Source organism: Colletotrichum navitas, assembly GCF_030913465.1.
Source record: "Colletotrichum navitas strain CBS 125086 chromosome Unknown LY79scaffold_6, whole genome shotgun sequence".
NCBI lineage: Eukaryota > Fungi > Ascomycota > Sordariomycetes > Glomerellales > Glomerellaceae > Colletotrichum > Colletotrichum navitas.
Window position 1 is genome coordinate 62,725 of NW_026850552.1, and position 27,668 is coordinate 90,392.

The 27,668-nt window shown below is 52.5% G+C and overlaps 12 protein-coding genes across 12 annotated transcripts; 6 read left to right on the forward strand and 6 right to left on the reverse strand.

The window, feature by feature from the left end:
• Nucleotides 1-9: 9 nt before the first annotated feature.
• Nucleotides 10-2,228, forward strand: LY79DRAFT_656168 (uncharacterized protein; the record flags this gene model as incomplete). The annotated part of the gene is made up of 4 exons (XM_060562683.1): nt 10-876; nt 944-1,098; nt 1,149-1,520; nt 2,204-2,228. Exons 1-4 carry the CDS (start codon nt 451-453, stop codon nt 2,226-2,228), a joined length of 978 nt encoding a protein of 325 aa, XP_060418598.1. The 5' UTR covers nt 10-450.
• Nucleotides 2,184-3,781, forward strand: LY79DRAFT_539298 (NADPH dehydrogenase). Its single transcript, XM_060556807.1, has one exon. It carries the CDS (start codon nt 2,441-2,443, stop codon nt 3,614-3,616), a length of 1,176 nt encoding a protein of 391 aa, XP_060418599.1. The 5' UTR covers nt 2,184-2,440; the 3' UTR covers nt 3,617-3,781.
• A 1,873-nt stretch (nt 3,782-5,654) lies between these two features.
• Nucleotides 5,655-7,192, reverse strand: LY79DRAFT_539304 (ribosome biogenesis protein nsa-2). The gene is made up of 7 exons (XM_060556808.1): nt 6,955-7,192; nt 6,538-6,879; nt 6,380-6,481; nt 6,265-6,323; nt 6,067-6,202; nt 5,908-6,007; nt 5,655-5,852 (listed from the first exon to the last, which is right to left on the reverse strand). Exons 1-7 carry the CDS (start codon nt 6,955-6,957, stop codon nt 5,812-5,814), a joined length of 783 nt encoding a protein of 260 aa, XP_060418600.1. The 5' UTR covers nt 6,958-7,192; the 3' UTR covers nt 5,655-5,811.
• A 114-nt stretch (nt 7,193-7,306) lies between these two features.
• On the forward strand, nt 7,307-8,367 carry LY79DRAFT_319890 (ribosomal protein L21-like protein). The gene has a single exon (XM_060552398.1). It carries the CDS (start codon nt 7,479-7,481, stop codon nt 8,115-8,117), a length of 639 nt encoding a protein of 212 aa, XP_060418601.1. The 5' UTR covers nt 7,307-7,478; the 3' UTR covers nt 8,118-8,367.
• LY79DRAFT_319893 (kinase-like domain-containing protein) lies at nt 8,368-11,584 on the reverse strand. The gene is made up of 2 exons (XM_060552399.1): nt 9,470-11,584; nt 8,368-9,421 (listed from the first exon to the last, which is right to left on the reverse strand). Exons 1-2 carry the CDS (start codon nt 11,249-11,251, stop codon nt 8,618-8,620), a joined length of 2,586 nt encoding a protein of 861 aa, XP_060418602.1. The 5' UTR covers nt 11,252-11,584; the 3' UTR covers nt 8,368-8,617.
• Nucleotides 11,585-11,649: 65 nt separating this feature from the next.
• LY79DRAFT_539312 (60s acidic ribosomal protein-domain-containing protein) lies at nt 11,650-12,923 on the reverse strand. Its single transcript, XM_060556809.1, has 3 exons — nt 12,442-12,923; nt 12,253-12,379; nt 11,650-12,193 (listed from the first exon to the last, which is right to left on the reverse strand). The coding sequence occupies exons 1-3, from the start codon at nt 12,598-12,600 to the stop codon at nt 12,147-12,149; spliced, it is 333 nt and encodes a 110-aa protein (XP_060418603.1). The 5' UTR covers nt 12,601-12,923; the 3' UTR covers nt 11,650-12,146.
• Nucleotides 12,924-13,529: 606 nt separating this feature from the next.
• LY79DRAFT_587039 (uncharacterized protein) lies at nt 13,530-14,786 on the forward strand (the record flags this gene model as incomplete). Its single annotated transcript, XM_060560720.1, has 2 exons — nt 13,530-13,535; nt 13,605-14,786. The coding sequence occupies 2 exons, from the start codon at nt 13,530-13,532 to the stop codon at nt 14,784-14,786; spliced, it is 1,188 nt and encodes a 395-aa protein (XP_060418604.1).
• Nucleotides 14,787-15,940: 1,154 nt separating this feature from the next.
• LY79DRAFT_587040 (uncharacterized protein) lies at nt 15,941-17,920 on the reverse strand (the record flags this gene model as incomplete). The annotated part of the gene is made up of 2 exons (XM_060560721.1): nt 15,941-16,766; nt 16,818-17,920. 2 exons carry the CDS (start codon nt 17,918-17,920, stop codon nt 15,941-15,943), a joined length of 1,929 nt encoding a protein of 642 aa, XP_060418605.1.
• Nucleotides 17,921-18,424: 504 nt separating this feature from the next.
• Nucleotides 18,425-19,496, forward strand: LY79DRAFT_319988 (RNA polymerase III subunit Rpc25). Its single transcript, XM_060552400.1, has 4 exons — nt 18,425-18,685; nt 18,755-18,950; nt 19,003-19,153; nt 19,208-19,496. Exons 1-4 carry the CDS (start codon nt 18,674-18,676, stop codon nt 19,440-19,442), a joined length of 594 nt encoding a protein of 197 aa, XP_060418606.1. The 5' UTR covers nt 18,425-18,673; the 3' UTR covers nt 19,443-19,496.
• A 54-nt stretch (nt 19,497-19,550) lies between these two features.
• Nucleotides 19,551-20,506, reverse strand: LY79DRAFT_666220 (integral membrane protein DUF106-domain-containing protein; the record flags this gene model as incomplete). Its single annotated transcript, XM_060563185.1, has 4 exons — nt 19,551-19,735; nt 19,789-19,950; nt 20,004-20,398; nt 20,460-20,506. 4 exons carry the CDS (start codon nt 20,504-20,506, stop codon nt 19,551-19,553), a joined length of 789 nt encoding a protein of 262 aa, XP_060418607.1.
• Nucleotides 20,507-20,860: 354 nt separating this feature from the next.
• Nucleotides 20,861-21,655, forward strand: LY79DRAFT_666221 (microsomal signal peptidase 25 kDa subunit; the record flags this gene model as incomplete). Its single annotated transcript, XM_060563186.1, has 3 exons — nt 20,861-20,900; nt 20,964-21,247; nt 21,329-21,655. The coding sequence occupies 3 exons, from the start codon at nt 20,861-20,863 to the stop codon at nt 21,653-21,655; spliced, it is 651 nt and encodes a 216-aa protein (XP_060418608.1).
• A 599-nt stretch (nt 21,656-22,254) lies between these two features.
• Nucleotides 22,255-26,276, reverse strand: LY79DRAFT_507076 (Dos2-interacting transcription regulator of RNA-Pol-II-domain-containing protein; the record flags this gene model as incomplete). The annotated part of the gene is made up of 6 exons (XM_060553787.1): nt 22,255-23,322; nt 23,376-25,148; nt 25,204-25,793; nt 25,849-25,911; nt 25,974-26,117; nt 26,189-26,276. The coding sequence occupies 6 exons, from the start codon at nt 26,274-26,276 to the stop codon at nt 22,255-22,257; spliced, it is 3,726 nt and encodes a 1,241-aa protein (XP_060418609.1).
• Between the last annotated feature and the right edge of the window lie 1,392 nt (nt 26,277-27,668).

The following is a 27,668-nucleotide window of genomic DNA, read 5'->3' on the forward strand; positions in this document are numbered from 1 at the left end:
AAAACGGGCTCCGTGTTTACGCTGTCCTTCATCGCTGCATCTCATCGGCGACCCAAAGAGCTCCACCTATTGACATTCTTTGGCAATGGAAACTGTATCCAGAACAGTTTTTGTAAAAATAAAAATAAACATCGGGTTTTTCTTTTTCTTTTTCACTCGACAAATACAAAGTACGGGTTTCTCATGTAAACAAGTTATCCGTGTTCTATAAAGAGCTGGCCCTGACAAGATCAACATATTTCCTCCCATGCAGTTCTCCTTCGAGCCCATGCGGTTGTCCCTAAAGGATCTGATCCTGTGCCCAATTCGCCTAAAATGGATTTCTGCCGTCTCACGTCCCGACATGAGGGTTTTGTTTTGTTATAAATTGGCTGAACTGAACCCTGGCCAACTTCTGACTACCTAGTCATCTTCACTGATTTCAGCTTAGGCTCAATCTCTATATCCAACATGGGTTTCATATTGCAAACCAGCGTCATCTTCGCCGTCATCTTTGCCGTGGCCTTGCAGCTTGTGCTCAAGGACCCTAAAGGCGATGTGTCATTCTGCTCCGTCTCGTCGGGATGCAAACGCGTCTCCGAGCGCCACCGATATCCCAATGGCCTCGTTCGTGGCCGCGACGGCCTCATCTTCGTTCCGAGCGCTATGGCGGGAGGCATTCAGGTGTACAGAGTCCTTCCCGAAGATGAAGGGCCGCAAAAAGTAGCGGAGATACCTATGCCATACTCCATTGACAACCTATCAGTAGATGGCAAGGGCGACATCTATGCGGCTGTGTTCCCGCGTGGTATTGAGATATTGCAGGCGATCAAGGATCCCGCTGCGACAGTCGAGTATGCAGTCGGCTGTCGGTGGCGTAGACAGATGTCTGTCTTGGTGGATCCCTGTCCATGCGTGTAGGCGATAACGAGCGCCGCATTGAGGCTAATCGCCGATAATGTAGATCCCAGATCCCAGATTCCTGACCCACAGCGGTGAAGAGGATCTGGAACTGAGGGAAGAAAGCCCCAAGGGCTGGGAAATGCACTTACAAATCAAGCCGAACTGTCTGCCCATCGCCGACGGGCTTGGTCTTACGTACAGAGACCCGCAAAGGTGGTACCGTCCGGCCGCCTGAGCACGCAGCCATCTGCGCTGCATACCTGCAGTACAGTATTTTCAGTCCATTTGCCGACGGCATTATTCCTGTTCGATGCGACTGTCCAAGAGGACTTTGAGTCGGTGGCTTGTCGGCCTCGCTCTTTCGTGCTCAACGTCGTTCTCGGCAACTACAAGACACGCACGCTGCTAGTGTATAAATCGTGCGGCAGAGGCTCATCGCCCAGCTGCTTCCGGCGAAAACCCGGGTTCGGTAGGACGACAGCAAGGAAAGAGTGGGGATTCCGTCTCTTGGAACTGAATCGCCGGGGGCCCGTTACCGAGGCCTCGTGGCGTTTCTCAGCACATCAGAACTTTCCTCCGATTTTAGAGTTGCTATCCCTGGGCCCGCCACCATCGGCACCTCGAAACTCAATGGGAGGGTTAGGGGCAAAATGCACTTCTCCGTTGGACCCCCAGACCTTGTTGTGTCCAACCTCATTCCCGTTCCCCATTCGTTGCCTCGTAGTTTCTACAAATGGCATAGGTAGTGGATGGACAGAACTAGGTATGCATCGTACCATAGTACTGTCAGATTTCTAAGCAATGCAGAAAACTTCGCTTGCCGACGTGGCTCCCTTGCACCCGGGCTCACGGCCCGCTTTTGGCAATATTGAGCCTCAACTCACCACCTTGATTCGCTGTGTCAAGGTCCGCTTTGCTTAGGTAGTCAACGACCTTCGCCCAGCCCGCCCCAGTTTCGTCAGAGCCCAGTGGCCCTGTCTCCGTTCGAGAACTCTTCTTTGGCCAGGAACCTGCGAGCAGCCCTCGGTCTACCGCGTGGCTGCCGCCGTCCTGGCCCGTGGAGCATGACAGCGAACTCGGCTTCGGTTTCACCGCTCGAGTGGGTTGGAGGATGTAGCCTTCGCTCGCGAATGGACGGCAGGGTGACAGGACCCGCTCTCCGAGTTGTCGCCGTGAATGACGGAGGGGGGACACCATTTCTAAGCCGTCCAGGAGAGGAAAAGTCTTCACCTCATTCATGGAACAACAAACTCACCCGAACAGATCTCGCTGTGGGGAGGGGGGGGGGGGGGGGGGGGGCGGCCTTGCCAAGGTCTCTTAGGACCCTAGTGGGACTCTCCAGATGATTCCACCTCTTGTTTGACTTACACCACATCGTGAGGATACAAATACCCTGAGTATGCCCGCTTCCAGTAAAGAGTTCTTCTCACTTGGACATAGCATTCTCTACATATAAACAACTCCCTTAGATACCATTACCCAAACGTTTCATTCCCTTTCTGTGTTACTTTTCTGGATACCCCTCAGCTTATACTCGATCCTCTTTCCGACACTCACAATGGCCGCCCAGAACACCAAGCTTTTCCAGCCTCTCAAGGTCGGCAAGATGGACCTCGCCCACCGCGTCGTCATGGCCCCCCTCACCCGCTACCGCGCCGATGACGACAGCGTGCCCCTGCCCATCGTCTCACAGTACTACGCCGACCGTGCCTCGGCCCCGGGCACTCTCATCATCACCGAAGCCACTGCCATCTCCCCCGCTGACGTCGGCGACCTTGACCTGCCCGACTTCAGCACCCCCGCCCAGATTGCCGCCTGGAAGAATGTATTCGACGCCATCCACGCCAAGGGCAGCTACGTTTTCCAGCAGCTTTGGTCCCTCGGCCGCGCCGCCGACCCTTCTTTCGTCAAGGGCCGCGGCTACAAGTACTGCTCCTCTTCCGATGTCCAGATGACTGGTCGTCCCTGCCCGCCCGAGGCCCTCACCGAGGAGGAGATCTGGGAGAAGATCAACAACTGGCGCGTTGCCGCGCGCAACGTCGTCGCCGCCGGCGGTGACGGTGTCGAGATCCACGGCGCCCACGGCTACCTCGTCGATCAGTTCACCCGCGACTCGGCCAACAAACGCACTGACAAGTGGGGCGGCTCCGTCGAGAACCGCGCGCGCTTCCTTCTCGAGGTTATCAAGGCCGTCGTCGACGAGGTCGGCGCCGAGCGCGTCGCTCTGCGCTTGAGCCCCTTCGCCACCTTCCAGGAGTCCTACTCCTCCGACACCTGGGAGCAGACGAGCTACGTCGTCCGCGAGATCAAGAAGGCCGGCTACAAGCTCGCCTACCTGTCTCTTGTCGAGGCTGTCGGCAACCCCGTCAACCTCGGCATCGTGCCCCGTCAGCCCACCGACGACGTCCAGCCCTTCGCCAAGGACCGCCCTCAGACTCTGGACTTCATCCTCGAGGAGTGGGACAACTTCTCCCCCGTCGTTGTCGCCGGCGGTTACCTCGGCGACAGCGCGCGTTGGGCCGTCGACGAGCGATACGCCAAGTGGGACGTCGCCGTCGCCTTTGGCCGCTACTTCATCTCCAACCCGGACCTCGTCTTCCGCGTCAAGAACGGTATCGCCTTCACTCCCTACGACCGCAGCACCTTCTACAAGAAGAAGAGCAACGACGGCTACAACACATACGAGTTCAGCGAGGAGTACGTCAAGGCTCACGGTGCCAACGGTTCCGCTTAGGTGAACACCGAGAGCGGAATGAAGTTGGTGGGATAACAGAAGAAGGCATCGACCGATTCTGCATAGCAATGGAGTTTGGGTATATATCATGATAGATCTTTAAGGTTCATATAGACATACATAAACGCATTCTCTTTTAATGTATCACTTTCGAAGTTGGTTGAAGCTCAGTTGATGAGTTCTATTGAATCTCATAGTACTCGAGACTATGTTACGGTTCCAGCAGTCCCCCCTCCCCCTTTACATCTCCTTATTTCTGAAACGACAAGTGAGCAATACCTCGCAGCACAGAGTATCTCTCTCATAAAGGCAGTGGTTCTTGAGTGCAAATACTGCATATTTTTAGTAGAGATTCTGATTGTTGAAAGCATGCTGAAGATGATGTTTGCGGACGATGTTCATGTCGACGTTGAAAGAAGTTTCGAGACGGCAAGACAAGCACAAGTAGGCTGCTAGTCCATTTTAGTACTTCTCCATGCTTTTAGAAATCCTGTCTTCGAGCTTACAGTGGGTTATCGAGACATTTCAGAGACCTTTTGCAAATCATCTTTGATGCTCTCTTCCCAGCATCCCCGTCCTCAGTATTCAAGTAGGGCTAGTCTGCACCATTCTTAGATAACGGGTGATAATATGTCGCTCTTCAAGGATCGATTATATACTTTGCTGTTCTCTACGTAGAGTTTTATCTTCAGGAAGCAAGATCTGGCCATGCCGATAAGGGAGTTGGCGAATTGACTTTACTGTATTTAAAGCCTGGCTGTCTTTGGCCATGGCTTGTCTCACCCCACGCCTCTCTGCTCAGAATAAACCAAATAGCCCACTGAGTGCCCAACCACGAGTATTACAACAATATAGGGATTACTCGATGGTGTTGAGTACGTCATTTATACAATTCGGTAACAAAAGATGATGCTGACTGCGCAAAGCTCTCGAAAAGGGTATCTAAAACAAATGCCGGTGTTACAAGAGGTTATAAACAAAGGCATGGGTATAATATAACAGTTGCAGTTAGAGTAGTCTAACATTCACTACAGATCTGTAGCGGAATAGCCTAATAAGACATACCAAAAGGGCCTGAGCCTGTCATACCAACACCTACAGAGTCACCAAAACGAAAAACTGGGCTGCTTTCCGAGATGGCGTTGGTAATTCACTTATCCAAACTTTTCTTTTGTGAGAAGTGCACACAGCATCCCAAAATCTTGCGGGTCTCAGAAGACATAAAGAAAGCTGTGTGTTAAACAGCAACTCGACTATGAATTATCTCCCTCAATGTATTCCTTCTAGGTAAATACGGTAGGTAGTTTCTACTGTCGTCCTGACTAGATACTTAACATAGTCTTGCAAGATATCAACGGAGTGATTCAAGAAAAGCCGGAATTCAATCCCATAAGTACATATATAAATAAATCCGAATTTCAAAACGAAACCCGTCCTTGGGCGGAATCATTTCGTAATCGAAAAATCCATGCTGGCGCATTTAATACCTACGAGATGGAGATGGGCAAGGGAACTCTATGGGAACTACGGGAGTGATGGATACATACTGAACGAAATAAAAGCCAGCAGGCTTGTCAATTTGTTCATAGTCTCAATGCAAGTCACGCTTGCGTGCTTTGTCTCATGAACCATGCCGTCGCTGTCGAGGCGGCAATGTTATTCCTCCTGACGCATGTCGCTGTGATAGGCCACATAGGCTGCTGGTCCAAGATGTCCATCCCCGCCACGGCCATAAATCATCAAAGATGATCCCGAAAGGTTAGGCAACTTCGAATTCTGTTTGGCGATATGGTGATGTCGGAGACGAATAACAAAACAAGGTCCAAGACAACAGCTTGACCACAACAAAGTCATAGCCAACATACTGAGATAGAGCCATCAAGAGTCTTAAGAATGCCAGCTGGGCGATGGAGATCCCATTGAACAACCCCCCGCATTAGGATGTAACGTCTCAGACGTGATACACCCTTCACCCTAGTCAACTGTGAACAGCCGGCCATAGTTATCGAGCGCACTCCATTTCACTTGATTAACTTCTGCCTAGGCACAAATGGGAATCTTGTTTCATCTACCTAGGTTCAAGTTGATGTCAATCTAAGGCATCCACCCAGCCCCTTTTCTTGTTTGCCGTAACTCCAGACGCCAATAACGATGCAGTACCCTTGAAGAGCACTCCGGACACCTCTCATCGTGGCCTAAACGAGCAACACACCGTTTACGCAACCATCGTTCTCGGCTGAAGTAAATTAGCAAAACAGTTCTCTGTAAGTTATTGATGGGGCTTTTCGTACGGTTGTTTGTGATTTGACAGTAGCGTCCCCATACCACCTTTCCAGTGGTTGTCGTGAGGCCCAACTCACTGACATTGACCTCGATAATAGTACCCTTGGTCTGTCGTAAAAATGTGAGAAAAAAAGACTCTGAGCATACATGTTATTGTTTCAACATACCAAAACTCCCAAATTGGTATACAATGGGTTCTGGGGGTTCTTCTTCACGCCAATAATAGGCAGCTTAACTGTGACTCCGAGCTCGGGATGTGTGACGTGGGCATGCTTGTATCTCAGTCCCATAGGGCGAATAAAGCTACATGGAGAAAGAAGTATCATCAGCACCGCGCACCGTCATCAGGAGAGAGAACAACATACCGCTCGTGTTTCGGGTCTCTTCTTGTGAAATTAGGCCCGACGAAAGTGGGCTTGGTGATCTGGGCTCAATGTCAATAAAAACTCCACACATTTTGCAAACACATCGTATTCGTACCATGCGCTTCCACGACTTCTTGTGTGTCTTCTTGCCGGTGGAGATGACCTTGAACATCTCCTCCTCACTGATACCCTTAACCTTAGGTAGCGGCACGGCGAACTACAACACTGTCAGCCGTTGCCTGAAATCCGTAAGCAAACTACAGAGTCCCTTACTCTTGCCGCCTTCTCGGCACGCTTGTTCTTGATCTGTGACGAGATCGCCTTGGCGTTGTTCGGGTTGCTTCGGTCCAGAAGATAGGCGGGCATGGGCTCACTGGGCTCCTTCTCGTTGTTTGTCTTGATGTTGCGCTCCTCGTGGGCCTTGATCTGCTTGCGCATCTGGATCTTCTCATTGTGACGCTTCTTGGCGTGGAGCTTGGCCCGAAGGCCGCGAAGGTTCTGCGCATCCTTGGAGGCTTTGTGGCCCTCACGCGCCTCCTTCTTGCGAGCTCTTTCCTCGTGGTCCAAACGTCTTCCGTGGAGCTTCCTCCATCTCTCCATATACTCGTTCTGGGGCTGTAGAGGCTGTCAGATATCATGTCGTTCGAAAAGAAGGCGCATTTGGCGCAATCAGGAGCTAGGCGGGCGTACCATCTTGGCTGATTGGCGCTCGTAGCGGCTCTGCGGATGTTAAGTGTTGTTGTAGTAGTAGATACTAGTGATGGCGCAACTCCAAGTGATTGATAAAGTCGTATTCCGTTGGTGGCAACCAACTTGCTGAGACTCGTCAAAGGTAGTTGTTGTCGACGAAGCTACAGTATATAGAGGTTCGTCAAAAGTGGCGGGTCAAGAAAAGTTCCCATTGCTATCGATACCGTCAAAAGTGGAGTGAAGGGACCCTCCAAAAATTCCCTGCGCGAATTGCCCCTGCACAGCTGAGATGGAAAAATGGTTAATCCGCTACCACTCTAGGAATGGGGTGCAGTCTATCCGAACTTTTTTGTAGCTTCACAGTTCCGCCCCGGCTGCTTGTTCGCGCAGAAACCCGAAGGAAAAGCCAATTTCGACAAACGAGGAGGAAAGCAATTGTCCTGGGCCACGCAACGAAAACTTTGGGTTCAATTGTGGTCTCTGCATTGCAAGCATTGCGAGCGATAAACCACCAACCTCTGACGATGAGTCGATCGCTGCTGCGCTCTGTCCTGGAGCTCAGGATACCAATCACCCGCCTTCCGCCGACTTTCCTTCTTCCGATCCACACCCGGCGGTTTAACTCCGCGGCACCAATTATCGAGCCCTCCGCCCACGATGCGCTCCCGGTCGAACCCTCAGATGCGGCGGCAAAGCCCTCAATAGCACAGCAGGCCCAGGCCGCTGCTGTGAAGACCGCGACACCACCCATGACGACTACGCCGATCTCCGACTCGGTACAGGCCGTCCTCCCTTTCTTGGCCGCGCAGCCTAACCACTACATCACTTTCCACATCCACGGAAGACCCTACCTCGTACAGCCTGGGGATAGCGTACGCCTACCCTTTAAAATGCCCGGTGTAGTGCCCGGTGATGTCCTCCGGCTCAACCGCGCCTCAGTCATCGGCAGCAGAGACTACACTCTCAAGGGCGCGCCCTTTATCGACGAGCGTGTGTTTGAGTGCCGCGCAGTTGTAACTGGCACTGAGAGCGAACCCATGCGGCTGAAGACGAAGACGAAGAGGAGGCAGAGGAGGGTGAAGACGGTCAAGAGCAAGCACCGCTTCACAACATTGACCATCAGCGAACTGAAGATCAACGCGCCCGAGGAGATTGAGGCCTGAGTCGATTATGCTGTTCAGAGGTATTAAGAATTGTTCGAGTATGCAAGAGGTGCATGTACAAAGTCATGGAACGAGACGATCCCTTGTACCAGAGTCGTATCCCAGTCGGGGCTGTATCAATAGGCAAACACAAAACACTTTTACGCTGCGCAAGATTTCGGGCGCGGTATCCGTATAGTCGCTGAAAACGTTTGAAGCCCAATGGCTCAAGCTCAGATTGATTTGGACGCCGCGTCTATGCGAGTGTTTCCAAAAACACGTCCGCAGTGCCCGAAGCCTCAGGAAGGTATGAAATACATACAGAAGAGAAGAGGAAAAGGAAAAGAAAAATAAAGACGTAAGATAAAAAAGCTGTACCGAACAGCAGAACACGAATCTAGACCAACCCAACCCTCCCAAAAGAAACTCCAAGCTATGAATATTGCCCATGATCATTAAACCAAGGTGAAGTTGCCAGACGCCATTTTCCTGCAGGTCTCCAACATTGACGCCAGTTTTCATCATCTATTCGAATTCGTTGCTTTCTTTACACTCGACCAGTAGGCTGATGGCCAGACTGACATGGCCTCAGTCTCAGTCGGCATGCGCTCCCGACATCTTGTGACGACGCTTTGGATGATTCTACCAAGGAGCTCTTCATCGACCGGGAGTGCCTTTTCACTCATCTCATTAGGATAGAGGAAAGGATCCGTCTCGTGCAAGAGCTCCTCGCATGTCGGCCGCATGTGTACTTCGCGGTTCAAGCACCGTCTCATGGTTCGCACTAGAGACGGGGGCACCGGGACACCACCCATGCCTCTTGAAGGAAATTCAATGTTGTGATCCCAGTTGATAATTGCTTGACACCGGGCCATCGGGTTTGCGATGTGGCCAAAAGGAGGAATGCCGTATACGAGTTGATAGAGAATGCACCCGAGGGACCACACATCGCTTGGCTTTCCCAGTTTCATCAACTTGGGTCTGCCGGGAACGCGACCGCCCCGGGGTGCGTTGGAGTCCATAAGGGACTCGGGAGACATATAGTTCGGTGTGCCAATTTGCGTTTCGCGGTGAACATTCACTGTCTCGTCTGTTTGAATGGCGTTGGCGATGCCAAAGTCGATGAGTTTCAAGCGACCTTTGACAAGGACGAAATTGGCTGGCTTAAGATCGGAGTGGACAATCTCACATCGATGGACGGACTGAAGGCACTCGAGCATTTCTTTCCAGTAGAAACGGACAAAGACAGAGTCAAACTTGGCTGCTTCAGGGTTTTGTCGGCTCCTGAGAAGAGTGTTAAGATCCAGCTCGCCCATCTCCATGAGCTAGAGAGATATTAGCTGCGTTCTGAGTTCTAGGGACAGGTGACTTACCAAAGTCAGCATCTTCTTTTCATTATTCAGCTCATAGTCGAAGAGGTTGATGACTCGGTCGTTGCCCGTCAGCTTGCTTAGCAGGTCAATTTCACCTCGGAACCCCCTGACGGTCGATTCATCGGCGTGCTCCAGGGACACCCTCTTCAAGGCAAACATCGCTCCGTTTTCGGCAAGGACGCGGTATACCTTGGCGCTACCACCTCGGCCCAGACAGTCAAGCCTGGTGTAAGACTTTCCATTGACACGAAGGATATTTCGCCTCTGCTTCCCTTGCGATGTCGTGGCTGCTCCGGCCGAGGTGGTAGCAGCATCAAGAACAGACATTTTCGGCGGGGGAGGTGGTGCAGCGCGGCGTGGAGTGTTGTTCGCCAAGGAAGACAATGGCCTTCTTTCGGGAGATGCAGCAGGTCTGTGGCGTGCGGCATCAACGTTGGTAGGGCGCTTTGAAACTCTTTCTATGTCCTTTTCGGGGGGGATGCTGATGGCGGGTTTGGAGCTTCTGAGGGCAGAGTTGATCTCGTTTTCCTGGTCATGCGAAGATGGGATCTGAGGGCGTGGCGCAGGTAGCTTATAGTGAATCTCCTCTGGCTCGTCCATCTCCTTGGGAGATAGGTCTGTGACACGTGGTACAGGGGCAGCATCGTATGCTGCCCTTCGATGACTCGCTCTTGAAGAATCGCCCATGGCTACCGGGCTGCCCGAGGACATTTGCCTGCCATTGCCATTGCCATAGAAAGACGATGCGAGATCGTTTTCTATATCTTGGCCCTGGCCATCGTGATACTGACTTGAGATTAGCCCTTCACCATCGCCATTAGCCTCTGCTTCTTCCTCGCTCTGCCTTCGGCGGCCACGTCGAGCAGGCCCACTAAGGAAGCTTCCAGGAATTTTGCCAACTCGCTTGACACGCATGGAGCCTTGTAAAGCAAGGTTGTCCTCGGGTTTTACATTCCTTCCGATATTGGTGTGGCGGGATACGCTGCCAGGATTGATGCCCGAAACATGGCGTGCTGCAGTCACTGGGTCTTCAGGGTAGTCCTGTTCCAAGTGGGATCCTGAGCGTCTAGAATGGCTCGATGAACTGGTGAGACGACTTCTGTTGCCGGATGAGCCTGCGGCAATGCGAACAACGCGGACTCCCTGTGCGGGCGTATTGACGTCTTGAGTTGGTTCTTGCTTCTCATCCGAGGATTGGTCTCGGCTCTCCGGTCGACTTCTGGACAAAGGACGTTGGCTGGTCGATCGCGACAACGAGGTAGATCTTCTCTTTGTAGGACGCATCTGGCTGAGACTTTTGGGCGTGTTGCTCAGTCTGACAACTCGTTTTCGCACAGGGCTGTTCTCCCTGCTTTTCAATGGTGACGCAGGCTTCGAGATCTTGGTATCGTATGCTTGCACACCCCCAGAACGGAGAGACCTTCTCTCTTCAGTCGCGGAAGTCGTGGACGCGGCGAGGTTGCTGGCGCGACGTCGTGTTCGCGGCGGCGAAGGAGCGCGCTCCGATTCGGGTGCACCTCCATCATTGAGCAATGCCTTGGTGAGAGCACTGAGTTTCATAGGCACGGGGATCTCGTCGTCAGAGCTGTCGTGCATTGCGTACTGCTGCGAGTCTGATTTCTTGGAAAGCGTAGGCGCGACGGCGGTCGCGTGGACAGGGTTGGAGTCGCTTCGGTTGAGATGGGGACGCGACGGCAGCCTTCGGAGGCCTTGTCTCTGGGAGGGCCTTCGCGAGAGACTGGTTCCTGCGGTACCCAAAGGCGTGGGCGAGGCAGTCGACATGTCGATTGCGAGTAGTCGTTGTTGGTGATTGTTTTTTGCAATTGTGAGCAACGGAATAAATGGGGCTGAACGGCGCGACCCTCCACGTCTTGGCGACTGCACACCTTGCGCCGGAAAAAGCGATTGTTATGGTCAGCTAAACACTGTTTTACGTGTCGATCGTGCCCATGATCCGAAATATTGCGAATGGAGAAGAGATTAGTTTATGCGGCGCGTTACTAGCATCTTGTATGTTGGAGGGGATGCGTCGATTCCTTGTTAAGTTCGGGCGTTCCCAGTATTGGGGGCTAGCAGGGGTCGACCAATCAAAAAACACGACGAGGGGGATTGGTTGTCGGAGCAACGAAAGACTGGATGGGAAGAAAGCAAAGAGGCGCATTCCTCGTCAGATGAAATTTGGGCTTTGCATCGTTTAACATGCCTGAGGCCAAAGCGGTACAGTGTTTCCCACGCGTCTCTCTCTCCAAGTGGCCAAAGCTTCTTACCAAGCGAAGTGTCTTCCACATTATCCCTTTCAGACAGGGGTATAATTACGTGCCCTCGCTCACTCAACCCTTCGCAAAGACGTTGCCCCGCATATATGCGAGGATGCAGGCTGCAATGTGGGTGAGAGCAAATGCCATATACCTCACTCACAAAATCAAGTACCATAAACCTCTACTAAGCAGGGCACCGATAACATCACGAATAATACGACACACAGCGCATTCAAAGAACCAGCGAGCTTTTTATTTGACCGAACCTAGCAGGTGTTCCTACACAAACGTGTGCCGAAGCCCAACCCAAGAGAGATTTTCCCATGCGAATGACATGTGAAAACGTCGGTCGATTGCTGCATAACTTCTTCGATGAGACGGGGGCGCGGGGCCTGTCATCAGGGACGTGAGAATGGCGCTTAGTCGAAGAGACCGAATCCCATGTCGTCGTCGGACTCCTCCTTCTCTGTAAAGAGGTTAGCAAGGCTACCAAACAAGCATTTTCAGACACGAGATCGTTCTTACCCTCCTCCTTGGCCTCCTCAGCGGGGGCATCGGCAGAGGCAGCGGCAGCACCGCCAGCAGCGGGAGCAGCACCACCAGCGCCACCAGAGGGAACGGAGGCGAGCTTGCCAGAGCCCTCAGAGATGAGCTACGCGATTAGTTAGCATGCGTGGTCCTCCGCCATGTCGGAACCGGTATTGATAAACGAACCTCGTTGATGTCCTTGCCCTCAAGCTCGGAGATGAGCTTGTTCAGGCGCTCGTCATCGGCCTCAATGCCGACGGACTCAAGGACAGCCTTGACGTCGCTGGCAGAGGGAGAGGTGTTGCCACCGAGGCCGAGGAGAAGGTAAGCGGCAAGGTGCTTCATCTTGAATATGGTTTTTCTGTGGCGGAGAAGTATTAGACAAGGGCGTCAACAATTTTCGCGACGGCGGCGACAATGTAACGAACGGTCGACAATGCTGGTCGTTGTCGAAGAATGAATGAGCAGAGGCAGACTCACAGTTTGTCGTAGAGAACACGAGAGGTCAATCAATTTAACCGCGAAGTTGGGCGGAGACTGAATCTTCGAGTCCTGGAGGATATTTCGCGTGGTTGTTGCGATTCGGAAAGTTTGCGAAAATCGAACTTTTTCCCCGTTTTGTGAGCGGAGGGCTTAGGGCGGGGACTGGCGGTGGCTAGAGACCTCCAGTGAGTGTCCTATCCCGTGTGGCTTTCCTCCTAAGGACCGCACCAGCCACAATGATACCTGTTCGCCGTTACATCGCTAGCGCAGCTGGTGCACCCAAGCCACACATCGACTCACGCGACTACGGTCCTGAAGGCTTGGTAGGTACCTCAAGCACGGAACCGGAGCCAAGCAGCTTCCGAAGAGGCTAACGGGTTGGATGCCCGGCTTTGGTGGACAGCGCTGGAAGCACCAGTGATTCCACCCCCCAGTCCATCCAGTAGATATAAACTTGCCGATGCCAACGCCACTTCTTTTTGTTTCCCCGACACCCATCTTTCGATTTTTTCGACTGCTGGTTGTCTAACCCGTACGTTTTGCGACCGCCTTTTCATTTTTCGCAGAATTTCTCCTCATTTTCTTTCCCAACTCTCCGTTAACCTCCGGTCCTAGACGGTTTTCTGCCCGCGTGTCCAGTTCTTTTCGGAGAGGCGGCCTGAATCGCAGAAACTAAAGTTCCCATATCTCCCATTATTGATGACTCAAGCGTCCGCCTGATGCATCGTGACGGCCACTGCAAGCAACCTAGACACTTGCTTGACGATACTTGGCTCTAATAGTCTGTCACTATGCCTGTAAGCATCAAATGCCTGCGGCGTCCGCTCTTGGAGCATTATGACGCGCTGACCCTCGAGCCTATACAGATCGGAGACCTCCTCGCCCAGATCAGTGGCGACAAGTCACAGAGCACATCGCCAGCTCCATCCAGACCATCTATCCCCCCTCCGAAACGGAAAGCGGATGACGACCTCCGCAATACCGTCTCAAATAAGACACCGCGAACGAGCGCAAACGGCATCACCTCTTCTGCCCCTTCGAAGCTGGCGGATACCCAGAGGCCCGCACGACCTACAGAAAAGATAACGACGACTACTACAGGCTATCGAGGCAGTGCCGGCCGACCCTCCGACCGATCAGCATCTGCGCCTAAGCTTGTCGGTGATGGCAGCACAGCAGCAAAGCCCAGCTCTTCCAGGGCTAGGCCGCTGAATGGTTCTAGCACGTCGAAGGTCACATCGACCCTGCCGAGTCGACCATCGCCATCCGCTCCAAGCGCTGCACCCAAGTCAGGAGCTCCTCCGAAGAAGGGGTCTTTCGCCGAGATCATGGCGCGGGCCCAACAAGCCCAGACCAAGATGGGCCAAGTCGGCAAAATCCAGCATAAGCCTGTGGAAAAGGTCTTCACCAAGAAGGATCGGGAGGAGATGAAGAAGGATGCCAAGAAGGACCCAAAGGCTGCTGCAAGGCAACCATCAAAGTTCCAGGGGAACGCAAGACCATCGGCAACAGCCGCTCCGCCACGCAATGGAACAAGTGCCAGCCGCAATGGGGCGGTCGACAGAGCAAAAGACCCCCGGGCTGTTTCGAAGGCACGCGCTGCGGTTGCCGAGGAGGAGAATCAGAAGAAGCTTAAAAAGGCCGCCATCGCAACAACTGGGTACACGGGCACCGCCCGTCCAAAACCCGGAGCAGCGTCGGCCAAGAAGAAGCCGGCTCCCGGAGGCGCGCTTCTCAACGCGCGTCCCGCCCCACGCTATGGTGGCTCCGCGAAACGGTCCCGCTACGACGAAGAGGAAGACGAGGAACTCGACGACTTTATCGAATACGATGAGGACGAGGAGGAAGCCGGCCCTCGCTACACATATGACTCCGATGGCTCTTCAGACATGGAGGCTGGCATGGACGATGTGTGGGAGGAGGAGGCTAGGGCAGAACGGGTGGCGCGTCTCGAGGATATCGAACAGGAGAGGCTCGAAAAGAGGCTAAAGGCCGAGAAGGAGGAGCGCAAGCGCAGGTTTTTCGAGCAGCAGAAAGCGCGACGCTAAGGCTATCTCGCCGTCGAGAGGGGCATCTGGTACACCAGATTGGGGGTTAGAGGCATTTCTATTGGCAAAGGCGTGGTAGCATCAACATTAGCGACGGCGTTCATTCGTGTATTTTTGTCATTACTGGAACGGGAGAGACTGCTCTGCATTATCCTATGACTAGCCGGGTTCTCCCATTTTCTACTCCTTTTCTTCCCAATTATTTCATCATTTGAGGAACAGGCATGCACGTGCAGCAACGCAATGATACCGTGGAGACCAGTGAAATGGTAACCCAATGTCATTACGTCTGTATATCCAGTTACTGGTCGATGCAGCAAGCCCTTTCGAGGCCAACGTCAATTCCTGACCGAGGCTGGACGAATCTGCGACATGCACCTCATGAGGACGTGGCCACGTAAGACGTCCACCCTTCTGCCTTGAATGATTACCTACACATAGTTATAAACTGGACGGCATCTTTCTGCACTGATTGACGAGAGGAAACCGTGTTTGCAATCCATTCTATATAATTCCGAACGCTAATCCTTCCTTGGGTATCGATCGCAGTCATGCCAGACTGCAGTCCGCACCAAACTCCTGCAACGATACCAGAAATGCGTGAAGGGTTAAAGAAGTATTTGTATAGAGCTACTAAGCTCCTTTTCCTCCTCGACCGAGAACTCCGGCGAGTGTGCGACTTGAATGGCTGGTGAAAGAAGCCACACAAACTCTTTACTCGCGGTGGCCTTGACGCTTTTTGTTGGTGTTATTACACGCGATCTGGGATCGCAACTTTGCAGGTGAAGCTCTGGACACTTTTGACTTGAACAAAGAAACCCAGAACATGGTCCGCGTGTCCGTTTCATTTTGAGCATAATGAAAGTGAAAGAAAAGAGGTCGGCCAGAAGAACTACTGCCGCCTTTTCGACTGCCTCCATCTCCCCGACTTCTCTTGAGGTTAAGTTATAATCAAATACAAAATACAAACATTGCTGCGGTACGAACTTGTGCATCAGGATGACTTCTCCGCCGAAGCGAGAGACCCTTTGCAGCGCTAGAAACCGCCATACTCAGACGGAAGAGGCGTAAGACCTCGACATGCGGGGTCTGGGTGTATAAAGCTCGAGCATTCGTGGGGTTTCCAGGGTCTTTGTCTGGGCGATACCAGCATACTATGGGAGATCTTCCGACTTGAGACCCGAGTTCCCATATCCGCTCAGATTCCAGCCTTTGTATCGAACAGTAGATCCGCCACTGCCTGTTGACAATGCAGAGGGAGGCGGCTTGTGTGGAGGAAGCCCATTATGATGCTTCAGTGGCGGTGCTGGAAGAGAAGCAGGCGCGGCAGGGAGATTGCTGGACTTTTGGCGCGAATCAGACTGGGGGGCCTGTGAGCCACCTGTATGATGCCCCTTGGAACCATCAGGTTTTTCTTCAGGCTTCATTAGGCCTTTCTCTCTCAGGTATTGAATCGATTGCAGAACAGTGAGATCTTCCTGGTCCTTGTCGTTGAGAATCAAACGCTGCTGGATAGTGAGATGGCCGTTGTTCGCTTCTCTGTCTTTCATTGCTGCCTCTCTGACAGCAGGATCGTGAACGAAGCGGCACTTGCCCTTCTTGCCGCAAGTACCTCCCGTAGAGTAGTACTTGCAATGCTTTGAAATATCTGCCTTCTTCGCCGGAGGGGGTGGAGGGGGGGGTGGCTGAACACGACTTGAGGCCACTTCTGGCTCATCGTCTTCAGACTTGATATCAATGGAAGGGCTGTCTCTCATTTCATCGCCCTCATCTTGCTGCTCACGTTTACGCTTGATAGACGACTCGACCTTCTCCAGCTGCCTTCGCAGCTTACTAGCAAGATTCTCCTCTTTCTCCAAATCAGATGAAATCTTATTGCCGTTACCCTGCGTGGTCTCGGCAGACTTCTTGGCCTTGACTCGCGCGGCAGTAGGGAAGCGCTTCTTCCGCTCAGCGATGTAAGCATCAATATCGTTCACCCTGCGAAACTCGGTCAGCTACTATGATGTCGTAACTTTGCATTCGACTTACTGTAAGGCATCTGCACCGATGAGTTTGCGAAGGGTCTCCTCCTCCATCTCGTCGTCTTCTGACTCCGAGTCTTGACCAGGAGTAAGACCAAGGGTGTTGGTCTTGCGCTTCTTCTTCTTGCCTGATGCCGCATTGTCATGCTTATGATGGGAACCTCCGCCATCTTGGCGATGGTTGTGACTCCCCTGTGAACGATGACGACCTCTGTCGTTGGTGTGAAATGAGCCCCGACCTCGAGGGTTGCCACCACGATGGCCACCACGACCGCGCCCTGCTTGTCCGTCATGTTTGTAAAACGGTTCACGGGGAGGGACCGACGCGTGAGGTGCAGGAGGGGGCGCGTGGTAAGGATATTGTGCCGGGGGCTGGTATGGCACTGGCGGAGCGCGAGGATCGACATACGGCTGGCCGTACGCACCATTCGCTTGATGGTGTCCTCCATCACTACCGTAAGCTACTGGCGCAGGTGTGCCCATATTATGAGCTCCTCTGGAACCGCCTCGATCGTTTCCATAGCCGCCTCGACCACGACCCGCACCATACTGGCTTGGAGCGTGAGCGTCGTGACCTGCCCATGGTTGGGGAGCGCTGTATGGTGCGGGCGGGGCATAAGGCTGGCTGTAGGGCTGCTGCTGTGGCTGTTGAGGCCCATAACCTGGCTGATGGGGCGGCGGCTGAGGCTGCTGCGGGTGCGCATAGATCTGAGGGGCATAGTTCGGATGATAGTTGGTAGTCGACAGCGGCGCAGGAGCATGAGCGCCATGCTGAGGAGCATTATGCTGAGGCGTACCATGTGCGTGATCTTGGTGCCACTGCTGGTGGTGAGGGTAGTTGCTGGCAGCAAGCGGCTGAGCAGGATAGCCAGGACTGTGCTGAAGATACTGCTGCTGTTGCTGCCGTCCATACTCGTATTGGGGTTGAGGGGCAGGGGGGTATTCGGGACGGCCGTTCGACGGGTAACCGCCACGCCCGCCCCGAGAGGCATGGGTAGCACCGCCTCTAGGATGTTGTTGATAAGGGGTGTTGTGATGGCCGTATCCAGCATGGCTAGCCTGTGCTGCTGGAGGGGGCGGCGGCGGCGGACCGTAGTTGTAACCTGACATATTGTCTTGAGAACGTCGACGTGATCTTCTTATCTTCGCGTTCGAGTCGTACGCAAGCGATGATTCGATGAGTATAGCGTCAGGCAATGACGAAGCGTGGTCTACTTGGAACTGGACTCGAAGAATTCGTACTACGAGGTACTGTTTGGATAGCGATGGGGATGGGGTTGGAGGAAGGGAGGTAAGAGTCGTGTTCACACCTAGCGTCGACAAAACAAAGACATCAAACTTCTGGGAGACGCAAAACTCGAGCAACGTTCAAAGGGCCAAAAGAAAGAGGGATGTGAAGGGATGGAACCAACAGCTTGACGCAGGTAGGATCCTGGACGCGGAAGCTGAAGTAGGTGGTGGAGCCATCCAGCTTTCTACGGCAAGGTTGGTCGCGATTTCGGTTTCCGCATTAACAGTTCCAGCGGCTCGAGACGACATGCTTAGGCCAAGATGGGTAGGTGTGGCGGGTCACGTCTAGCGCACCGCAGCCTCTGAAGTGGGCAAGTGCTAAAACTTGATTTAGCGGGCGGTAAGACTCAGACTCGCTGCCTCGGACCAGGCGCCCCGCGATTTTGCCGATTCTGCGACTTGGCTGCGCCAAACCAGAACGAATCGCGACACTCTCCGAAATATACATTCATGCCGGTGTAGAGAGGCGTCGAGGGGAACCAACGATGCTCTTGGGGCTCTAGAGAACTCTCCAACACTGGGATCTTTTGACTTGCCAAAGCGCACCTGCCTGAAGGACGAAAACGGCCCAGCATGTTCATCCTGGTAGGTACTCCAACCTCACAAAATTTCAGTGTGTTTGTCACTAACACGGCCCCAATTGGGGAAAAAAAGACCAAGATCGCCGACCTTGTCGAGATCGCGCCAGAGGATTTTCGCAAGAAGAGCGTTGCCGCTATTGAGGACAACATCAACGCAAAGTATGCGAATAAAGTTATTCAGAAGATTGGTCTCTGTATCTGCCTGTACGACCTCCTCTGGACCTCCGAAGGTCTCATCGGCCATGGCACGGGTCTGGTCAATGTCAATGGTTTGTCATTATCATATTGTTGTATTTTCTCTGTACTGACTCTTGCGATCAGTCGAGTTCAGGCTCATTGTCTTTAGACCTTTCAAGGGTGAGGTTATGTTTGGCAGGATCAGAAGTTCAACGCCAGCTGGCATCAATCTGAGAACCGATTTTTTCGATGACATCTTTATTCCCTTTGATGAGCTTCCCGAGGGTGCTGAGTTGTAAGTCAAGCATGCTCCACCAACTCATTGTGAAAGCAGCTAACACGCCGTCAGTAACCACTCGGAACAGCTTTGGATCTGGAACATCGAGGGCGATAGGCTTTTCTACGATAACCATGAGATGGTCAGGTTCCAGGTCATCGACGAGGAGTGGCACGACCAGACGCCTGCAGGCCCAAGTCAGGGAGAGGAAGCTGCACCACCCAAGCCACCCTACAAAGTGAAGGGCACCATGGCTATGGAGGGTCTCGGCGTTTGCCTCTGGTGGGATGGACAAGGCAACGAGTAGGACTCGGGAAGCCCTTGGCCTGTCACCAAATATTTCATCATCAACGACGGTGTGGACTTGAAAGGATGAGGCGTATGGATGGCGCGGATTCTACATGATTCTACAATACTATGATTTGATACCCGCGAGCAGTCTCTGCTCCACATCATCCAGAACAGAGTAGTGTTCAACAACGGCAATGTTCTCGGCCTCGCCCTTGAATTGCTTATCCGGGTCAACGCCAGGACCGAACATCTGGGGGGCTCCCTGAGCACCTCCCATCTGTCCCATTTGCTGAGCCATCTGGCTAGCAGCTTCAAAGGGGTTAGCACTCCGAAGGACAGAACCGGGGGAAATCTTAGCTTACCATTGTCACTGCCCAGGATGAAGTTGAAGACGGACTGCAGACCAAAAATGCAAAGGAAGTACCAACTGATGCTAGACATCCAGCGGGGATCCATGTCCTTAGTAGCAACACCCGCTTGCAACATGCTCTTGAACTTGATGGTGATGGGGAACGGCAATTTCACTACATCTGTCAGCGTCAAATCTGCCATCTTCACCAACCTCTCCAAGACGTACTGATAACATATCCGCTGAAAAAGGCGTTGATCCAACTCATAATAAGCGTATTGGGAATGATCATAGCCATGTTGTTCTTCATCATGCCCATCATGCCATCCATCGCGCCCGGGTCGGTGAGCGGGTTCGCGGGGGGTTGGCCCTTGCGGTCCGGATCCTTAAGATACGCGCCGGACTCGTAGGCTGCGACGAGTGCATCGCGGCGCGCCTCGAACGACTTCTTGGACAGGACGTGGTGGTTGGTGCGCACCGTAACACCGTGCATCATGGCGCGCTGCTCCTTCAGCGCCGGCTTGTCGAGCTTCTTGGGCGGCGTGGCGAGGAGAACAGTGACATAGTGTCGAAGGATGCCGGTGAGAATCATGACCACCGTGATCGGAAAGAGAATCCAATAGCTGTTCAACATTGAATTAGCACGCGGAACTAGATGATGGCGGCGGAACCGGGTCGGTATACAGGAGCTGTGGATCCCGGTGGATCGTCTGCACCGGAACTTGAGCCATGATGGGCTTATTTGACGAGCAGTGCCGGGTATCGGGGGAAAAGAGAGGATTGTGATGGCGTTCGTCGATGCGATACTGCCAGGTGGTTGTGTGCTCTCCCGTTGCATCCATTCAATCTGGTGGTGTTGGTATGGGACCTTGAAAGTGGGTGGGAGCTCCTCCGGCGGTTTGTTTCGCCGTGCCTCCGAAAGACCACCTTCCACTTTCACAACACAAATTCACACAAGGGTCCAAGGTGTCCTAGCTCTGAAAGCCAGGCTGGAGGTTACAAGAAAACTATCGCACTCCACGCCCGTCGAACCTCTGCATTGCTGTCAATTCCACAAAAGACTTCCCGTGAAATCACCAGGCACGATGTCTTCTTCCGAGAGATTAACGGTTTACAACTTAGCGGGTAAGCATCTCACTCCTCCGACTCAGACATGTCGTCACATCGCACTAACACGAAGCTCCCAAGACCTCAAGAACACCTCGGACGACGCGCTTCCCAACTACCTCAACTCCCTCAAGTTTACCCAAACCCACACCCTAACTGATGTTCGCCTCGCGCTCGGCTACTCCGCCTTCCTGATCGCCGGCGCATGTTTCCTGTGGGACTATAAGCTTGGCTTCGAAAGCACCAAGCACTACACTACGGCCGCCGTGGCCCTCTACTCGCTCCTTAACGGTGCTCTGACGCTATGGATCTGGCTCAAGGAGGCAGGTACTGTATATGAGGGCACATCTCCCTCGGGCGAGAAGGTGAGATCCGGCCTACCTCGTCCTTCTTACTGACGAGCAATTCCCTACGCTTGTAGACCCATGACTTACAACTGACACCAGATCAACATTGCAACCTCGACAAGGAAGAACGACCCAACCTACCACATGAAGATCACCATCACTTCCAAGAATGGCGAAAAGAAGACGCTTGATCTCTCGAAACCCTTCGCCGAATGGTTCGACTCCCAAGGCCACTTCGTCGCCGTCCCCTTCCAGGAGGTCCTTGCCACAAACATCTCCACCATCGGCAAGCTTGACTCAAAACGCGTCAAGTCTGCATCCCAGGCGTACTCAACTGACGTACTCGATGCGCTGTATGCGGAAAGCACGGCGACGGGCAGCGGCGCCAAGGCAGACAAGGGCGTAAGCAAGCGACGCAAGGCATAAAGCGAATAATTTCACAAAAAGGGGATTTGAGCTTATGTGCAATGAAACTATACGTTCATAGTCATGTATGCTATGGAAAATCAGGGTCCTTCAAAAGCACGGAGTTTACGTTTCTTATTGCATATCCATTTAAATATGTAGGAGGCCTTGCCTGCGTATGCAGTGCCCGGTGACCTTGGTGTAACGAGCATTTCTCTTCTAGACTACCCGTCCTAGCTCTCATTAGTTCAGCAGCCACATTCAAGGAAGCCTTGAATCTCACAGCTAATCAGAGCTAGAGGTATGAGGATGATGCATAGATGAAGGAGCCTGCTTTAACTAGGGCATCGCTCAGAACCAAAGCACTCACAATTGATTTCTTAAGGCCTGTTTCAACTTCTGGGTTTGTTAGAGTAAGCTCTTTTCTCTTCTCAACACGCACTATTGAACCTCCAAACGCCTCGCCATGCCGACATTCCTACCACTATGCCGCCTTCCTAGTCCCTCACCAACTTTGTGTAGTCCAACACGTACCACTCACCCAGCGTCCCTTCTCCATGTTCCATCACGCTTGGAAAGGAAACACGAATCCCCATTCATCTTATTAAGCCTCAACGCCTTCAGTTGACTTCATCCCACTTAGCGCGGGATGTCAAAGCAGCCTCGCGAACGTTACGCACCCTGTCACCTGAAGCCTGCGCCAACAAACGCTTAGCCTGCGACGCCGAGTCAAGCAGATGACGGTGCTCGAATTGAACGGGGAGGAGGCCAATGATGCGAACGACCTGGCAGCGACACTGCGATCTCCAGAGTCCAGAGTGATCGAATGGTATGTAGCCTGCTGGCATCCATGCGCCGTCTTCGGCAGCCTGCGTTCCGTTTCTGTTAAAGACGGACATGCAAGCCTCAATGACGCTCTTCAAGAAGGGCTGAACCCGCTTGGGCGAGTTCTCCGTGACGTTCTGTAGGACGCTGAGAGCGGCCGCCACGTCCTTGGTCGCTGGCAAGTATCGGATCGCACAGAGGATCAGTCTGATCAGGTCTTCAGTGTCATCTTCATAGACCGGGTATTGCATGTACTTGACAGCTGAGAGGACAGCGATACTGTAATTCGCAGCAGTGAGCATGTCATCCTTGCTGTTCGAGCCAGCAGGCCAGGCCTTGGCCAGCATGGGCTTGATCATCTCGAAGTAAGCTCTCTGGACCCAGAGAGGGCGGATTTGTCCGTAATACTCTTTCTTGAGAATGTCGAGACCGCCGAAGATGGACTCAAGGTTACGGCTAAGCATGTGGCCGATCTTCTTGTTATTAGGTCCTTGTTGGATAGTTGCCAGGAGCTGCCGGAGCGAGCTGCCGCTGTAGCGTCTTATAATGCCCGCAATAATGGCATACACAGGTCTCGCCAGCTCCGCCCTGATCTCATCAGGGCGTCCTCCAGGTACCATGTTGGCTTCGTGCTCAAGGAAACCCGTAACTTGCTCTAACTCGTCGGACTGTCTCTCTTCATTTACAACAAAGTTCATCTGGAGTTGCAGCATTGTGGCAATCTCGTCCAGCTTTTCGACAGGGTATTTGTTGGAGATAATCGTCAGGATGGCCGAAACAACATGACGGCATCTGGGCGAGGCTGAGTGGTCTCTTGCAAGAAGACCAGCGATGAGGATCTGGTGTGCGGTTCCTCTTTCGACCTATGAAAGAATTAGATTTGGGATTTCCGCAATTGGCTCGGGGTCACTCTTACCAGACGCTGAATTGCTGTTGGGTGAAAGGGCTGGAGAATACCAAGAGAGAGGATGACAGTACGCCCCTGACTGAAGCCGCTTATGGGAAATTTGGGAGGGTTTGTCATACTGTACGAAGCCTGAGGAGCCCAGGTTCTCAGCATAGCGTCCCGCAGCTCGGAATTGTGCCAAGGATGTCCCGCTTGAGGGTCGGGATGATGGTACTCGTCATCTCCACGGAAGAGTGTTACAACCTCCTCATTCAGAAGCAGCCTGGTCTGCTCGAGCTCAGTCATCTGTTGGATGACAAATGTAGCCATTTCTGAGAGAACATGCAAGTAGTTGTCTTCGATCTTTCGGTCGTCTGGGTCCTTGCAATGGAAATCGTCACTCAGCGCGAGGGAGAGTTCAGTATCGTTGGCGTAGCTGATGATCTTGGTGGCACGTCTGTAAAGTTGCCGTACCACGAATAGGCTGGACAAAATGAATTCCCCGTGTAACTGATCGCCATTGTAACTCGCGCTCTTTGACTGATCATCGACATCCATCGCGTTCTCGCCATCATTTGAAGCAATGTTATCGTCAAACCGCGGAAGTTCAAGGTATCGGTTGGCAACATGGCTGAACCAATCGAGCGAGAACCGCTTATCATCGAAATTATTCGTTTTGGAGCGCGGGTGCAATACTTCGACCGCCCTCTGGCAGAGCCTCATTGCCAAATGTATTCCGGAAGCGAGTACCCACCAAAGTCTAGGGTGTGCTTTGGAATTGAGCATCGAGTGTAGAATTACGAGAACCGCGTTGAGGTACGAGATGTATCCGCTGAGCACGTTGCCTTGGCGAGGAATCTCATAGCAGCAAATGAAAGCCAGTCTGTGGATCCTTTCCTGTAGAATCGGAGCCATCGTTGGAAGAGTTTCCCGCTCAGGGGAAGTGAGGTACGTCTCGCATAGTCTGAGGCATTCTTTGATAGCCTCAGCCCGACCTTGCGGATAAGCTATCAGAGCCTTCTGTAGAGCGAGTACAGCATCGTTCTCTAGTTCGGAGCGGGCTTGGGCCATCTTAGGCTGTTCGGAGTTCTTGAAGATGACGCTTGCCAAACCGTTGCAAATTTCGGATAGTGTTGAATCGGGAAGCATAGGTTGGATGGATTCTCCTGTCTGGGCTGCTCGCTGGCAAACCATCAACCCAAGACCTTTAATCGCCTGTTGACCTATTGCAATGTCCTCCTTCTGAGCTGTATCCTCAAGAGCTTTATGGAAAAGAGGCATGTACGTCTGATTGTGAAGCGGGCAAAGCATTGGTTCTGTTGCCTTGAAAGCCTGGGCATCCTCTACGTTCAATTGCATACCTCCTCCAATAAGGGCTTGCCGAAGCTCGAGCAGGGAGTTTAGCAATATCAAGAGGTTCTTGGTATGTTCAGGTGACTTCGTGTGACGAAGGTTCTCTTTGACATGAGTGACTGAAGGAGCAACCATGAGCGCAAAAGCAGCAGGTTTTGCGCTGTGAACAGAGATAAGGAGCTTCCCAGAAGCTGCCGTGTAGATAGGGTTTGACAAGTCCTCCAAGCAGTCACGCTGGACAGCGAGGGCAAAGTCTCTAAGCTCATCTCCCGTGAGTCGTTTGGAAATGGTTCGGATGACCTCCAGAGTGGCGTTGATTGTGTCCTCGATTTCTCCGTTGCGTACTTCGTACTTGAGGCTGCTCCAAATCTTGTCCGCAAAGGGAGCAACTCCTTGCTGGACATGCTCGTAATTGGCCAAGCATGCAGTCAGGGTCTTAAGAATATCGACCTTTCACAGTATCAGTGCAGGCCTTTGGATTTCAAAGAGGAAGTTGAACACAAACCTTGACGTTAACAGTCACACTGTCCGGTTGGTCCAACCTACTGAGAAGGTACGGGATGGCCTTGCCAGCTACACGGTGATGTGCTGAAAAACAAGCCCTCAAAGCAAGCTTCAGATCATCTGCTGTGATACCGGATGGGTGTTGAGACGTTCTTAAAGAAATGGGGAAGTATGCAGAGAAGATGCCGAAGATCTCGTCGACAACCTCTGGCGCAGGAGAATACTCTGAGAGGAACACTTTCAAGATCTTGAACCATGTCATCAGGCATCGAGGGTCTCTCTCGTTACGGCAGAGTTGCAAGAGGTCTGTGATGAAGCCAGCGGTTGTACCGTGTTGGTATTGCAGGTCATTGGCGACATCTGGGTTAGTGATAAGGTAGTCAAGGAGCTCGTACACAGCTACACGTGTGTCTGCCACCTGGGCCTTGAAGTCGTCCTGAAGACTGCAGACACTGTTGATAATGTCATTTCCTTTCTGAGGCTGAAAAGCCTTCATGCTGGCAGTTCTTTTGAGTGCCTTGGCAGCCGGTAGTATGCCAGCTTTGTGGTCAACCTTGAACATGCTGCCAAAGAAGGTCACAAGCAGATTGACTGAAAGGTTAGTGTTAGCAGATTGGCAGCAAATACCAAGGATATCTCTACTCACCTTGATCCGGCTTGAGAAATTCAGGGTCCAAATGATCCAATGTGCCAGCCAAGAAGCTCAATGCTAGAGGAAACGGAATGAGTCAACATCGACAAGTGATCATTCTGGTTGTATTCTTCGCCTACCTTTGGATCTGGCAATGACGTCACCACTTGATTCTCCATCTTCACCCTCTTCCATTTGGTCGTCATTTGCACTCGGCATCCAAGGTCTGATAGACTCAACCCATCTTGCGACTGGGTTGCTGGGTCTGGGTGCAGATTGGATGGCTGGGTCACAGTCAGTATTCTGCCTGGGCTGTTAAATCTGATAGGAACAGATTATGAGGTGGTGTGTATACCTGAAGCTGCCTCCTGTACTATTGTTGCCTGTCTTTCGGTATCGTCACTGAGGACGAACTCGAGTGCTAGTTTCCGGAAGTCTGCCATGATTGCACAGGTAGCTTGTTCGTACTCAAGTGTGGCCTGTTGCAGTAGGGGTAGTTGCAGTTTGGCTTGCTAGCGTGATCGGTTTACTGCAGAAATAGATTGCGATCTGAGCTCTTGTGGTCGAAAAACTGCAAAAGCGAGCTGCGGTCTGCCTTGTTGTGTGCAGTCGGTCTCAGGAGGTGGATGCAATGATAACTTCTTGATGTTAGTATCAGGCCAGAATTATCTTCGACGGAATCGTAAGGGCCGTATATTTCTATAACCGGCAAGCCTCTAGGGGCAGTAGCAACCGTGAGTTCTCACTATTGCTTCCAAGCCTTAGTCGCTCAAGTACCCAAAGAACTCTCTTTTGGTAGTTGATGGACCACAAAGAGTAGCCGCGAAGGTGAAGAAGGCTTGTTGCTGTTGTGGAATAGTGGGTGTGTATCTCTTGTTCGAGCTCAAAGTTTTCCGTTAAGATGTGATGCCAAGGAAATGGCTGTGTGAAATATCGTCAAAAGTCCGGTTGCCTAACCTCACTTCGTACTGGATCTGACCCCGCGCCTTTGGATGCAACCCGGAGCAGGGCCTAGTTGCCGCGCTCGTAGCGTTTGTTATCAAGACTGATATGATGATTTGAAATCCGAAGCAAGTAATGCGCCGGGGTCGCGGCTTAGACCAAAAAAATTATATGAAATTGTCTGGCGTCTGGCTCCTCGGGTTTTTGTCAAAAGACGTCTCTGGCTTCATGCCACCGAAAACCGGTGGTGGGTTGTGAGATAATTACTCAGACTTGCTGGGTTAGTGGTAGTGGGGGAAGGTCCGATAGGGAAAGCGGTATAGGTCTTATCGATCTTATCGCGGTCTGGAGGAACCAACCCTCCGACAGCGCGGCATCTGCTAAGGCTTAGCGCAGCCGATGAGTTCCTCCAACCTGAGTGCCGCCAAACTGCAGGGCTGGGGTGGGAAATGTTTGAATAACCCAGGCGCTATTTTTAAATCGCTTCAACTCAATATTTCGTCGAGATCAGCTTGAAATCTGTAGTTGTTCGCAGCCCCGAAAAGAATTTTAATGAACAAACGCAGACACCGCTAGTCCTATTCAGGTAAGAGGCCATGGAGGGGTAGCCCGGGTTGCCCAGGGGCCGCGGGGTCCTGTACCAACGACGAAAAAAATTTAGAGTGTCCAAGTCGGAGGTTGCCCCTCCAAAAGACTCGGACGGAACCATCTACTCATCGGAATCATAATTTTTCTCACTTCTGCCGCCTCAACTTGCCCTGAAAGCCCGAAGCAACCAGAGGACCGGCTGCAACCTCTTCTGCTATATATCTGTCTTTCTACAGCAGTTAGTGTCTTCTTTATTCCCACCCGAAATGCCACTAGAACGCAACATCGCGGGGTCGGAAGTGGTG